General features: G+C 53.4%; 3 protein-coding genes across 3 annotated transcripts; 1 reads left to right on the plus strand and 2 right to left on the minus strand.

Moving 5' to 3' along the window:
• Positions 1–2,983: 2,983 nt before the first annotated feature.
• Positions 2,984–8,014, plus strand: SEPMUDRAFT_150061 (uncharacterized protein). Its single transcript, XM_016905942.1, has 2 exons — positions 2,984–3,634; positions 3,733–8,014. The coding sequence occupies exon 2, from the start codon at positions 3,740–3,742 to the stop codon at positions 7,514–7,516; it is 3,777 nt and encodes a 1,258-aa protein (XP_016759151.1). The 5' UTR covers positions 2,984–3,634; positions 3,733–3,739; the 3' UTR covers positions 7,517–8,014.
• A 434-nt stretch (positions 8,015–8,448) lies between these two features.
• On the minus strand, positions 8,449–11,936 carry SEPMUDRAFT_150062 (Adaptor protein complex AP-2 alpha subunit). The gene is made up of 3 exons (XM_016905943.1): positions 8,898–11,936; positions 8,614–8,788; positions 8,449–8,558 (listed from the first exon to the last, which is right to left on the minus strand). The coding sequence occupies exons 1-2, from the start codon at positions 11,652–11,654 to the stop codon at positions 8,693–8,695; spliced, it is 2,853 nt and encodes a 950-aa protein (XP_016759152.1). The 5' UTR covers positions 11,655–11,936; the 3' UTR covers positions 8,449–8,558; positions 8,614–8,692.
• Positions 11,937–12,364: 428 nt separating this feature from the next.
• SEPMUDRAFT_142532 (FAD/NAD(P)-binding domain-containing protein) lies at positions 12,365–13,648 on the minus strand (the record flags this gene model as incomplete). The annotated part of the gene is made up of 2 exons (XM_016903004.1): positions 12,365–12,505; positions 12,593–13,648. The coding sequence occupies 2 exons, from the start codon at positions 13,646–13,648 to the stop codon at positions 12,365–12,367; spliced, it is 1,197 nt and encodes a 398-aa protein (XP_016759153.1).
• Between the last annotated feature and the right edge of the window lie 406 nt (positions 13,649–14,054).

Consider the following 14,054-nt stretch of genomic DNA (forward strand, 5'->3'; position numbering starts at 1 on the left):
GATGGCAAATCGTGACAACCGGGTGTCGCATTCAAGTGCGGCGTTGGTATTTGCTCCCTGTTCAAGGCCCAAGTGACCAGTTCCTTGTTCTGAAAAGCGTGTCTAGAAGCATGAAAAGTATAGGGTGGCACGAGGGAGGTACAAGAAGAGGTCGACTACCTAGCAGCTCAGGCGGCAGTGAGAGGAGCAACAACAGATTCTGCGAGCTGCGCTCTGGCTTCTCGTCGGTTCACGAGGTAATATCCTGTTGCCGTCGTTTGCGGGACCGATACTCGTTACGTAGTACCATGGAGCTGACAGAAATGCTGCGTGCCAAGTGAGTCGGCTACCACGGACAGTGTGATGAGGGGAAAGAAAAAGAGTTCTGAAAGGCGAAGAGTCGGCCCTAGGCGCAAGAATGTCACCAAATAAAAACAATCATGAGTGCAGATCTTGTCGGACTCGTCGCCGAACCCGTGACCGTGGATCGTCGGAAACTTTGCAGAGGCGCAATGTGGTTGGTTGGTTGCTCGATAGGACTTATCCTAGGTTCCTTTAGTCTACAGTAGGTCTGCTCTTATTAGGAGGTAGGACAAACGCTCAACAAACTGCCCTCTCAGGAGTCCGCAGCTTGCTCAAGAAGAACGCAACTTCGGTCGGCTTCAGGAGGTTCATTATCATCATCATCATGTTGTCCAAAGCTGTCATTCGACTGGCTCTCATACTCGCGTACCTAAAGATTAGTACGCCGTCGAGCTAGACCGAGACGGGGGTCTATCAGCTATCAGCCATCAGCCTTGCGCTCCAGGAGGCAGCTCCCCCTCTGTGGCTTCTGCGCTGGAGGGGAGGCACCTCTTAGGAGGTAGCTTTCATACGATCTGTGGCTGCAGTCGGGCACCTTCGGGCCGCGGCAGCTCTGGAAGACAAACGCACAACTAATGCGCTTGTGAAGTCTGCATCAACGTCAATCCCGAACCAAGCAGGCTCGCGTTAGACAAATGAAACGTCCGCGCCAGCCGGGAATGCCACGCCAGCAGTGTGACTTGCTGGGCCATGCTCGCAGGACCCCTCCTAGTCTTGCGACAGCACGCATGGTTTCCGCACAGAGAAGACGTGTATATTGTTCTCGCCAGTCTGGACACTGGCGCACAAGACGCACTGGTCAGAATATCCTTGGCAGTCGGAGCCAGTTGAGCTGTGACCTTGTCGAACCTCGTTGGCGATGCTCACCACAACGTTGCGGCGTTTGGATCGCCTACCTACATACCTACTACAGTAAACACGAGGAAGGGAATGATTCAAAATGAAGCAGAACAGGTTCGTTGACCTGTCTTAAAGGTTCCAATAGGACTTCTGCCTGCTCGTGCTATTCCTGCGTTTGGGTTGAATTTGATGTCGTGCAGACTAGGTTCTGTCAACAGCGATCCAAATTTCGTGGGAAAAGAGCTCATCACTATGTTGAGTAGGTACCCTCCAACAGTGGGTTGGAGCGGCGGCGTACAGCTCGATCGATGAAAGCACCTGAGCTCGAGCACTATATGATGCCGGAAGATGCTCATATCCGGCGCACTGGCAACGCGGAGCACTGTGGCACGCAGCACAGATTATTGATTAATTAATGAGCGTGGCACCGGATCCGCGCGCATTTGGACAATCAGGAGAGAGGCGCGCGATGGGGACAGCTCAAAAAGCACCAAGGTAGATACGCAACATACCTGTAGCGATCACTTTTCGCAATGGACGAACAGGCCTTCTTGAAACGTGCGACGTGCAAAGGAGCTATGTTGCCCGGCATCCGGTGCGCTCGAGGTAAGGTAAGGAGCTGGAGCCCATTCACATGGGCGACGCCTCGTGTATGTTCCGAGTGCTTTGCTGGATCTGTTCTGGGCCTTGCATTCGAATGTGATTTATATGTCGGAGATCACCAGAGTTTCAGATAGTGAAGAGCAAAGAGCAACGGAGCTGCGATTTTTGTTGTTGGCTGTCTCAGTCGGCGGCTTGGCCCCCGGCCGATGGCGGAGTGCCTCGTGAAGCACACAGAGTGGCCACGGACTAGAGAAGTACCTTTTCAAGTAAGAATGCTACCTACCTCTTACCAGGTACCTAGTATGTATGACTACCAGGCTGCGACAGGAGTCGCTTCTCAGGTGCCGGAGGAAGCTAGCTGCATGTTCACACATCATTCGGGGCGAGTTGACACCCCCTGTGGGCGGAATAAGGGACCTTCAGTGCCAGGTAGTGTTTTCGATTGGCACCACTCCCTTGCCTCAGGCATCTCGCACAGCAGAGCAGAGTCGGGTACCTACCTGTACCTACATACAGTAGGTACATGTAGGTAGACGACGATGATGCATTGGCGACACGATGGCATGGTATTAGCTACATGCCCGTACATGTATTCAGAGAGGACGGTGTACAGTATCTACCTGCATGTACACGACGGCACAATCTCCCCGTCCATGGCGACCATGACTTCATGACGTCCGGTGGTGTTGTTAGGAGGTATATACGAACGAACGGCGTTCCGCCCCAGCAGAGTGGAAGAAGGTGAGAAGATGGGGGCGTCGAGGAAAAGCTTGATTCGCTCGGGTGACGGGTGGCAGGCGCGTTCCTTGCATGGCCCCTCCCCTGGTCTCGCATGTTTTTTAGTTTTTGCCCACTAGTCGACTCGGGCTCCACCCGCACACCCGCACTACTCCCGTCTGTATCACAGTTTGTATGAAACCTGCGCGCAACTGGGAAGAGGTAGCAGGAGGAGACATCGGATGCCAGCGCTGTCGAATTCGGTTCACGTACGGCTTCACCACCACCACCACCACTACTACCACCGCCTCCATCTTTCTCGCCCATCGCGCAACTTCATCTCGGCTTCATCGACATATTAATCGCGACGGGCACTGCACGACTGGTGTCCTACACGGCAAGAAGGTCGCGTGGAGATTAAAATCAGGTACCATCGGAGCACTTTTGCCGGTCTCACTCTGCCCCAAGATCTTCCTGCTTTCTTTGCGCGTCCTTGGGGAGCACACATCCAACCTCTTCAACCACGCATTCATTCAAACACACTCACACACTCACTCACACACGCACGCACGCACGCGCTGCCGCCTGGAAACACACACTCACACACACGCACCAACGACTCCGCTCCAACACTCCGCCCAGCGCCGACCACACACGCCGGCTGCACGATTCCCGTCCCCGACACCACACGCATCCTCGAAACCCTGCTTGTTTGGAGAGGCAGCATTCCACTCACTCTCCGGACTGCAGCACCAGAGCACGAGAGCACGGGTACCTGCAGCGTGCGCTCCACCGCCGCCTCCCCTACTCCAACCAGCGCCTGCGCTGTCGAGTACAACACTGCCAGCGTCGGAACTCTCGCGCCTTTGCACCACCCCCATTGGCAATGCTCAGTTGGAGAATTTGGAAGCTAGCGACATCACGCATCGGAGGACCAGCCGGCGCACAGCTTTCTCTGCCTGCTGCTGCTGTTGAAGGACGTTGAGCAGCCCGCAGTCGGCCTATACTGCGATACAGACTCGCCGCACGCAAGCAGGTTGGTGACTCGTCGTGTGCGTGAGTGAGGTCGTACCAGCATTGGCGGTGGGTACACGCTCATACACCTCCACCAAAACTCAACCACACTCGTTTTGTAAGTAAAACCTTCGCACATTGCTGGCTGCCCTCCATGGACGGTGCGGCGTGGTGGACGCAGACGTACAACTCAAGGAGCTCTGCTGACTTCTTCAGCACCACAATGAACAAACTTTTGAAGAAAAAGGCCATCGATGGCCCGGTCTCAAACGACGACGCGCTCAGAGCGCTCTCGCAGCCGCCCCTTCCATCCCCCGCGCCGAAGAAGTCCGGAGCCAGCAGGTGGAAGAAGAACAAGAAGCCCGAGCCAGCACCTCGCCCAGAACTCGACGTGTCCATTGCGCTACCGTCGACTGACGATTTTCGAACAAGCTTACTGATGCCGAGTCTGTCGACACGGTTCAGTATGCTACGCGAGCAAGACGACCCCAACTCACTTCTAGGAAAGGCCAGCGACGATAGCGTATTACACCCTAGGAGGCGTTCGCGCCTGGGAGACTTCGGCTGCCATCCCACTGGACTTTCTGATATTGCGGAGGTCTCATCAGTCCATGGATCCATCCGGCCTCCATTCGCTCAGGCAAGCAGCAGCCGCGCAGATTCTACCGTATCTGAGGATGGCTATAGCAGTGAAGTCGATGCCCAGGGCGGCAGCATTATGCAGAGGTCCCGACCTGGAGAGGGCAACATTTTGTTTGGTGGTCGCCAGAAGATCTACAAGATCGCAGGTAGTGGAGCAAACTCTACTAAAAGCCTCGGAAAGGTCATGTACGATGATGATGTCGGCATGTCAGCTTTCCAGAGATACCGGCAAAGAGAAAGAGAACATGATGCAAGTGAGCTTCCGCGGAGCTCAGATGACAGTCAAATGTTCGAATTCGGGTTGGACAAGGCCGAGCTGGACTTGCAGGATGATGATGATGGGCAGCATTCCCTGCCAAACGATTCGGCCAAGGATCTCTGTCACTCGCCTTCTTTGTCTTCATATGACAGAAAGCGATCGACCACATCCTCGGATGCGCGTTCAATTGCACGGTCATCAACTGCTGCGACTTCGGTCGCTTCGCAGACTCTAGCGAGTGCAGCACCGTCGCCGGCGCATGCACCGACGGGCGTCATGACCCTCGCGCCCGCTATGACACCCATGCCGGACAGAGTGAATACTAAACCGAAGAGGCTGTATGAGCAAGGACTGGACCAGCATCTCCAGGAACAGCAGAGTACAGCACTGAGTCGGCTGAACTCGATCCAACGCCAACGTGCGATGAGCGGCAAAAACGTGCCGCCGTTCTTGCACAGCACTAAGAGTGCTGGCAATCTGCAAGAGCGATCGCAATCGCCCAGTTTTGCCTTCAGGTCTCAGTCGCCGCAGTTGATGTCCCCCAATCCACTGTCTACACTTGGATCGATCAGGCGCGCCAACTCAGCAACGTCTAGTCCACTTCCAAGTGGACCGCAGTCGCCAGTGGACGGTTACCAGGACGAAGCCAGTGTATTGGCACAGGCACTGGAGCCCGCTGATCGTGGCAAAGCAACTGCAATGGGTGCGTTCAACAAACCGGCGTTCGCCTTTGACGAGCAACAATACCTCGAACGCCAAAAACAGCTCCAACGATCTGCTTCCAATGCTGCTTTAAAGAGCAAAGCGCAGTCTCAATCTGCGCTACAGCAACGCATCAATGCGTACAACGAGGCACAAGACAACCAGTCCCGAGGCTCTCACAACTCGTCAGCTCGAGCAGGAGCTGAAGCTGCATCTCGTAAGCATGAGGGTAGTCATGCATACGACGTCTTCCAGAAGGCGGTGAGCAAGTTCCCGACAAAGGTCTCGCCTCCCCCTGCGAGCAAATCTCCTCTGCCAGACACGCATCGCACTTTCTTCGGCAACATCAGCGCAAGTGATGATGAAGATGAGGAAGAAGAGTCGCAGATCGCTCAGTCTTTCAATCAGCCAGAATATGGCTATGGTGGCTACCAGAGCAAGTGGCAGCCTACTATACTCCCTTCTGTATCTGAGCATCCGGCAATGAGACAACGTAAGTCTCCTGCGAGCCTGACTGAAGAGTGTGAAGAAGAAGAGGAGGGCCCGAGGTCCCCGAGAAATGCAACTGCGCCACCATCACAGACGGATACCGCATCGAGAGGAGGTGAGCAGATTCCAAAGGCGCTGGATTCGCCTACGCTGCCTGGAGCAGAGGCGGTCGGTGGCATCAACGGAATGATGCACCATCTGCGCCAGAAGAGCAACGAGTCGTCCATTTATCCGGCGGATGAGCCCAAAACGACCGAAACTGCCCCTTCGAATTTGCCCAACATGCCGTGGAATTGTAGCAAGTCAGAGTCGCTGGAAGCAGCTGCGGCTTCGCTCGATCCAGCGGCGTCATTGCGCGATTCACATTACACAGCTTCTAACCCTTGGGATCTTGACGAGACCCGCAGTTTGATGGACCGCGCTCATTTCGACCAGAGCGATACGAGCTCGACAGACGCAATGAATCAATCGAATGTTCTAGGTTCCCAGGATACGGGATCCAATCCTCGCCAGAACCGAAATCGCGACAACTCTGAGCTTTCAGTTGCAGACGATGATGCGCCATCGTGGCAACAAGAGCTGCGCGGGCAACACACGAGGGACGCCAGTATAGCGACACAGGAAGGGCGCGATGCGTTCTCGAGAGAGCTGGCTGCTCGGAGGGAAGCCGTCAAGGAGAATCTTCGAAGCGTTGTCGACGTGAACAATGGTTCCAGATCTAACAGCCCAGTGCCGCCACCATTGTCAATCGCGACATCAGGTAGCAACGGTCTACGAGCATTCGGCGCGTTGCGAGCGAAGACTAGTAGAGAGTCGCTCGCACATATGCGCGATCATCCTTCTACCAGGGCACGAAATGAGCGCAGTCCCGACACGACACGACCTCGTGCCGACTCCTCCACCGCGAGATTGCCTATGCCACCTAGGTCACAGCACCCTGCTTTCAAAACTGGGCCTCCAGACGGCTTCCAGGAGAGCGACAACAGCGACGTCCCTCGCGAGCGTCAACTTGCATCTAGTCGATCGGTTGCTCAGATGAATGGCCGGAACCGCAGTCGCTCGAATTCGGCCGCCACTGGTAGCTCGCGCAGTCGTACTGGGCCGTTCCGTGATGATCTCGAGAAGGCCATGGTTGAGGGCCGTGGCTCGAGTTCCACCGCTCACGAGTTCACGCCAGACGTTTCGCCTGGTTTACCCGGTTCCGATAGATCCAGCGATGGCTGTCGCACAGGCATGCAAACCTACTTTGAGCATAGGACTGGCCGCACGCTGCAGCCTGTCGACACTCAGCTAGGCAGTAGTGGTCCTACTCCAGCAGCAACGCCATCGAGTCTTACACCTAACATCTATACCCCAGGTCGTCCCGTGCCAGTCGCGAACGCATATTCCGAGAACCCGACGCCGCCTCTTTCCGGATCCAGTCCAGCCATTAGCCCGTCAGCATTCTCTGCTGGAGTGCCATTTCCCGCCCGCGGCACAGGCTTGCGCAAGCGAACAATCACAAAGTACGACATCTCAGAGCCGACGCTCATCTCATCGACTTCTAACGTCGATACCGTGGACTTGCCGCCAGGAGCGTCTCTGCAGAATGGCAGAGAAGATGCGCCGCCCATTCCTCCAATCAATCCCCGCCGTCGCGGCACACGCAAGATGTTTGGTCTTGGATCCAAGGAATCGCAAGAGACAACAGTTCCGGTAACCACTCGATCTGATCCCAATCTCTTGACACAAACATCGCCCAAACGCGAGGCTCAAGTCCTTCCTGGCAACGTCATGCGAATGCCGGCATTTGAACAGTCTTCAGTCATGCCACAGTATAGCGGCTCACGTTCCGCTGCCGCTTCTCCTGAACTGACCAGAAGGCCGGATCGTGCCGTCGCCTCTCCCATGGATGGCGGTATGTTTTGATGATGCCCACGAATCAACTTTATTCCGAGATCAGCAACACCAGCAACAATAGATACACGGCCACACCTTTTTTTTTCTTTTTGCATTCCAAGTGTACATCATTCTGAGAAAGACGGGCGGGACTCTTGCCGTCGGGTGGAGTGCCCATCATGCCAGTGGCTAGCCTTTTTTTCATGTACAAATATGATATGACGAGAACAACGGAAAGTCGACCGGCGTTTTTTTTTTCTGCTTTGGGACTGGACAAGTGAGGAAAGAGGCGAATGGGGCGGGGGAGGAATGGACTTTCGGGCGCTACACTGTTCCGAGCAAGATGTCCATGGGAGAAGAAGAAGAGGAAGAATCGAAGCGTAAGGAGGAGAAACGAAGTTGGCATCTTTGTTTTTGATTTAGCGACTGCACAATGATACCACAAGAGTTGAGTCGTTTTTTAGTGCGCCTACCTTTAGCATAGTGTGCGTGTGTGTGCGTGTGTGCGTATGCGTGTGGACAGAAAGCAAAATAGTATTTCAACAAGGCACGTAAAAGAAAACAGCCCTGGCGGCCTGGCCTGCTTTGCTTGCTGTTTCCGCCCCTCGTCGTCGTCGTCGTCAACCATCCCAGCCGCTTCAAACCCCCGAGATAACCCCGAGATCCATACACACAAGTACATACATAGACGCAAGTCGTCACATGTAAATTTCAGGTAGGTAAGGTAGGTAACTACCTGATCTATCTACCTTACTCTTTCCTAACAACTTACGAAACTTAGAAGCTAAAAGGACAATCGAAAAACGAAGGGGGACGGGGAGGGGGCTCTTTCCTTTTGAAAAAGGAAAGTGAAGAAATTCTTTCTGCTCGAAAATTGGTCTCGTTCTCCTCTAGCCTTACTCGTAGGTAGGTACCTTGTTTGTTCTAGGACATGATGTATGAATGAATGAATGTCTGCAGGTGTCTTCTTCTAGTGCAAGACAAAGTCACTATGTGGTATTGGATTTTTTTTAATTTATCGTACAATTGTGCAGTCAATCTTCTTCTGATTTCTGGTAGACTCTTTTTGAGACTTTGGAAATATTAGCGTACTACTACTACTACTACCTATCTACCTACATACCTACCTACTGCAAAGTGGACGTTCCGCGTCCGTTTGGCCCATGAAGGGCGAATGAAGAAGTTTTGTGATGATTTGCGACAAAATTACATGGGAAAGGGCTCCCTGAGTCTCTCTTCCATCATCTTCATCAAAACCGGGGGAACAGCTTCGTCTGTAGCTCGGATTGTGAGGCGATACATCTGCGAGAAAGGAAAAAAACAAAGGTCATGTTATTAGCGCGGAGTCTCAATGTCGACGGGAAAGAAAAGCGTGAAGGGAGGAGTGGTGGGTTGGTTCGAGACGACGTACCTTGTTCTCATGGTTGGGTTCCAATCTTAACAAACACCCAAATTTACCGCCAGCAGTATGCAGAACTGTTGCTCCGACAAAGTTCTTGGTGTTGGGATCGACTCCATCGAGAACACCCCATTTCAGTCCCGTCAGTGATCGTTTCGTCGAATCCGTAGAAATATCATAGGCTTTGAAAATCTTCTGACTTTCTCTCGGTGCGCCACCGATTTGTTTCCATCTCTTGAAGAAGTCATCGGAAGATAACACAGCAGCGTCCATGTATTTGTGCAGCGCCACAGGCAGTTTCAATGTGACTGCTTGTAAAGATCCCGCCATGTATGATACTCGTATGGTAGGAGACTCGGTGAATACACCATGGGCTGTGAAAATGATCATTTGGCTCGTTTGTTCGCCGGTGTGAACTTTTGTCTCGGGAAGGTTTTTCGTTTCCGTCTTGAGTTGCTCTGTCGATGGGTTGTCGATCGTGGTTGTGAATGACTGCATCGGCGCAGGAGATTTGTTGGTAAAGTACAGAATCACGCAGCCCACTTCGGCACGGTACTCTGTTCTGCAGCCCACCTGTAGTTGAGCATCTTCGTAGAGGAGGCCTTCGGAGCGCATGAGCAGTCTGTTATAGCCTTCCTCCCAACCCGGTGACAGATGTGCTGCGGATGCGAGATTAGTGCTTCCACTCGTCAAGTCCAGCCCAGCGAGCTCATCGATGGGCGTCTTCACCGCGCCATTCTTGTACGCGCCGTTCGCGCCGTTGGTGGTGCCATTTGCTCCGTTGAGAGTGGTCACTGCGGAGTTGGAGAAGTTCCTCTTCAGTGTAGCACTTCTATCAAGGCCAGGAGCGGCATCTTTGCCGGTGATGGCCCATGTTCGTTTATCGCCGGCTGCGCTAGATTTCTTGTCCAGTCGAGAAAGCAGAGCAGAGGCTCGCTCCGGGAATGCAGGCATCTCATCGCATATCGTTCGCAACAGGTCGTCTGATGGCATGGTCGATATGGTCAAGTACTCACACGCACGTTGTTGCAGTTCAGAGTCCAACGAGTGACTATATGTCCTGAAAGCAGAGAGTAACTGAGGCCGGATTTCAGGAAACAGGTTGACAAATTTGAAGAATGCCGACAGAATCATGGCTCGTGTGACAGGCGAACATGATCCAAACTTGGCTTGAAGTGCGAGGAATTGCTCGATCGGACTGCATGACTTTGTATCTGCAATCAAATGTCCAAACTCGCCCAGGATGTAGCTGCCAATCTTGACGAGCGTCTCGTGGCAGTGGTCGGCTTTGCAGTACTGCAGGATATTCTGTGCCGCATAGACTTGCAGTTCGTCGTTGTTCGTCACGATCTGGATGATTCGTTGCCAGACCTCATCACTCACATGATCTCCAGCCATTGCAATCAGCCGCATCGAGATGTCCACGTACCATTTGACATCCGTTGCATATTTCTCGGTCAGAATGGCGATCTTGAGCACCATCTCTTCTCGTATCGCATAGTCCGCAGACTGCAAGTATTTCAGCAGTTCGTGCACGATCTTCTGCGAGTTCGTCGAGTCACACATGCTGTAGAGTAGATCGAGCCCCTGCCGTCGCACTGTAATGTCTCGATCTCGTAATGATCCGATGATGATATCCTGGTGCTTCTTGATAGGGTCCAGGTTCTCCGCTCTCACGGACAAGTGTGTCATGGCTTCGAGCCCGAGATACCTGACATTTGTCTCTCTGCTCCCAATGAACTTTCCCAGCTTGGTCGAGATCTGCACCATCAGGTCTCGCTCGGTGTCCAAATGGATGATCAAATTGATCGCTTCGAACAGTACTGCATTCTGTGCGTTATTCTGCTGCACATTCTTCGGACTCTCCATGGCATTATCCAGAACAACCTGCAGGGATTCTCGCATGAGCTGTCTGACATGCGAGTCCTCGGAAGGCGGAAAGTACTGCAGCAGTCGCAGCAGCTTGACTTGTAACCACGGACACGGCACCTTGTAGTAGACATAGTCGCCCGCGTAGTCCTGCTCCACAACTAGCTTTCTCAATCTTTGCGCAGCTTTCACATAGCTTCCCTTGTAGCTCTCTGGATCGTCCTGTGCCAGCGTCATGACCAAACTCGTGACACTCAACGCAACGCCCAGATCCGGATCGTCCATGATCGCAATGATCCTCTCCGCCCACTCGGGTTGAACGATCGTGGGGACTTTGCGGTATAGTCTCAAGAGTGTCAGAGCAGCCTTCTTTTTCACAAAAGGTTTACTCGCTGGGGAGATTAACAGCCGATGCACTTCCACACAAAGTGCCTCACCCATCTCTTTCCCGCCCACGTTCGCAATCGCGTGCAGCGCCAGGCAATTGTTCAGCTCATTATGATCTGCCAGATCTTTTCGAATGCTATTCACGACCAAGTGTAGCAGTTCATGTCCCTCGTACAGGAAGAGCGTCACAGCCAGATAGCCAATCTGCTTTTCCGAGTACTTGGTCGCGGAAATCAGGTTGACAGCCTCGAGGTGTCCAAAGTCGACATTCCAGCCCAGAATGTAAATGTACAGCAACTTGCAGACATACTTCTTCTTGTCGTAGCCCGAGAGGTTGCCGCCTTTGAACTTCTGGCGGATGTTGGCCAATTCCTTGTTGATTCGCTTTTCTTCGAGTTCGCGTGCTCGGGCATTTCGTAGGTCGGCGATGAAGGAGACGAGACCGCGCATGGTATTGTCCTTGCTGGACGGGCCCATGCCCCTATTGAACATGCCGGAGACGGCGGCGGCCATGTCGACGGCGCCTGGGTGGGCTTCACCGCCCTAGCGTGTGGTGGCCAGTGTTACTTCGAGATGAGTGAGGGAGAATTTGGTTCGGGTGTGGTGTATGTCTACTCCGTCGGGTTGTATGGTCGGAGGGTGCGGGACGTGTGAGAGCGACTGTCGAGGCGTTGGAGCTGTCGATCAGCGGTGCGGTGCGGTGCGGTGCTGCTTACGGAGCGCACTCGGTTGTCGTCCGTCAATCTACGTATCCTATCCTGCAACAGCGACTAGATGGGATGGGAGGAGTGGATTGTTGGTGCCTCCAGCTCAGCAGTAATAGCAGTGTCGTGGCCGAGGCATCACTCTCTGTTTCGTCAATGTCATGTTGCTGTCTGGAGACGGCGCGGAAATACCGTAGGACCGGGAGCAGGGATGGAGTGGAGTCGCATACCAGCCATTCCTTATATAGCATAGACGGGATACCGAGAGATCATTACGAAATCGGGCTGCAGCTTTCACTTCCATACCTTATGAATCCCATACTGGGCATTTACAAGCATTGAACACCAGATGCCTACCACACTTTTCAACTTGCATGTGGCCATTCCGCTACGAATTAGGATTATGAAGTTAGGTACATACTTTTTCAAAGACACACACATTGTGGACTGGAAAATAACCGACGCTCATGAAGCAGTTATGAAAGTGAAGATAGCAAAAACGACACAGTTCCATCATCCCTATGCGGTGGCCGTGGTAGGAGAGTCAGAGGAGGGACCACCGAAATGCCTGATCACGCCTCTCTCTTGCATGACTGCCATCAGATTTTCCTCTGCAAATCCTCCATCTCGTTCAGCCCACTCCAGCGCCTTTCTCGACTCCTCGTACGCATCATAATAAGACATAAAGTCCCTCGTGGGTTTGATATTGCCCGCAAGAGCGACATCGGGCAAATATCCAGAATAGACGTGTCTGACCTCGCTCGCGAACGCAGTTGCAGGTTTTGGCTGTACCATTGTCTTGCTGAGAACTTGCGTGGTGACATCTCGTGGCAGTCTCAGGGCCTCCCATAGGCGTAATCGATCTGCGAGTTTGGCTGGCTCATCTGGCTTCAGACCGTGGAGAAGGACTTCCAGGGCGGCAGCATCTTCAAGCGAAGTGGAACCTCCGGCTGCGAGCGTGGGGAGCATAGGGTGTGCGGCGTCTCCAATCAACACCACTCGCCCTTTGACGTAGTTGGGTAGAGGATCGCGGTGTAAGACTGTATATACTCGCATGTCATCTGCGCACCGGATCATTGCTTTGAAGGAAGGGTGAAAGCCTTCAAGCCCATTCAAGGCTTGTTCGATTGTGGCTGGAGAGTCCCAGTCGCTCAATCGACGGCTCTCGGGCTGCATACGGGTGAAGATGGCAATATTCATGACCTCGCCACTGCGGCAGGGATATGTGACGAGAAAGACTCCAGTTTTGGGATGTGTGCATCCCGTCAGATCGAGATGTCCGCCTTGTTGAAACAGCTTGCTTGCTTCAGGATCGGAGAGGAGTTTATCCATGGGGATTAAGCTGCGAAATGCTGATCGTCCTGTTTCATGCAGAGGTATCTGCGTGCCCGTGACATGCGCGCCAAACATGCTGTGGACTCCATCTGCTAGCACGATAAGATCCTTTTTGACGACTTCCTTTCCCGTCCTGCTGTGAGAGTCTACGACCACAAACTCGCCAGCCTCACAGTTGAGCTTGACTGCCATTTTCCCGAGAACAACCTTTGCACCAGCACTCTCGGCGCGTACGCGCAAGGCAGAGTGCAGGTCTGCACGATGATAGGTGGAGAATGAGGCACCATAAGTTTCCTCGTCAGTGTCGTAGCTGGAGCTTAGTAGAACTTGCAAAGTCTCCGCGTCTAGTCTGCGAGTTCCCCTTAGAGGAGTACCGCATGCCTCGTCCACATACTGATGAGCCCTTGTGGTAGAATCGGGGCGAGCGACATACCATTGCCGCAGCAATCGTATAGCCTGTGGAGGCATGTTGATGGCAGCGCCAACTTCATTCTTGAATTCGGAGCGCTCATAGAGAGTAACTTGATGGCCCGCACGACAGAGACATAACGCTGCTGCCAACCCAGCAATACCGGCCCCGATGATCGCGATGTCCAGACAGTCTTTGTTCTCTGGTACCATGATGCTCTAGGCGCGGGAAAATGGCAGCTCGTGTCACGAAGTAGTACTACTGATTAGTAGGCCAGATCACTTGAACAAGAGTACGTGGGCAGAAAGCAAGAGGATAAATGGGCGACCTATGTATATCTCCATTGATCAGGTGTGCTGAGACGCGTGGGAGATGACGTCCGCGAGGATTGACCAGGATATGGAGGCTTCAATGTTGGTCGTGCAGGAATGAAGCCGCGACACGCAGTCAGAGTTTGCAACTTGG

The sequence above is a fragment of the Sphaerulina musiva genome, assembly GCF_000320565.1.
Source record: "Sphaerulina musiva SO2202 unplaced genomic scaffold SEPMUscaffold_7, whole genome shotgun sequence".
NCBI lineage: Eukaryota > Fungi > Ascomycota > Dothideomycetes > Mycosphaerellales > Mycosphaerellaceae > Sphaerulina > Sphaerulina musiva.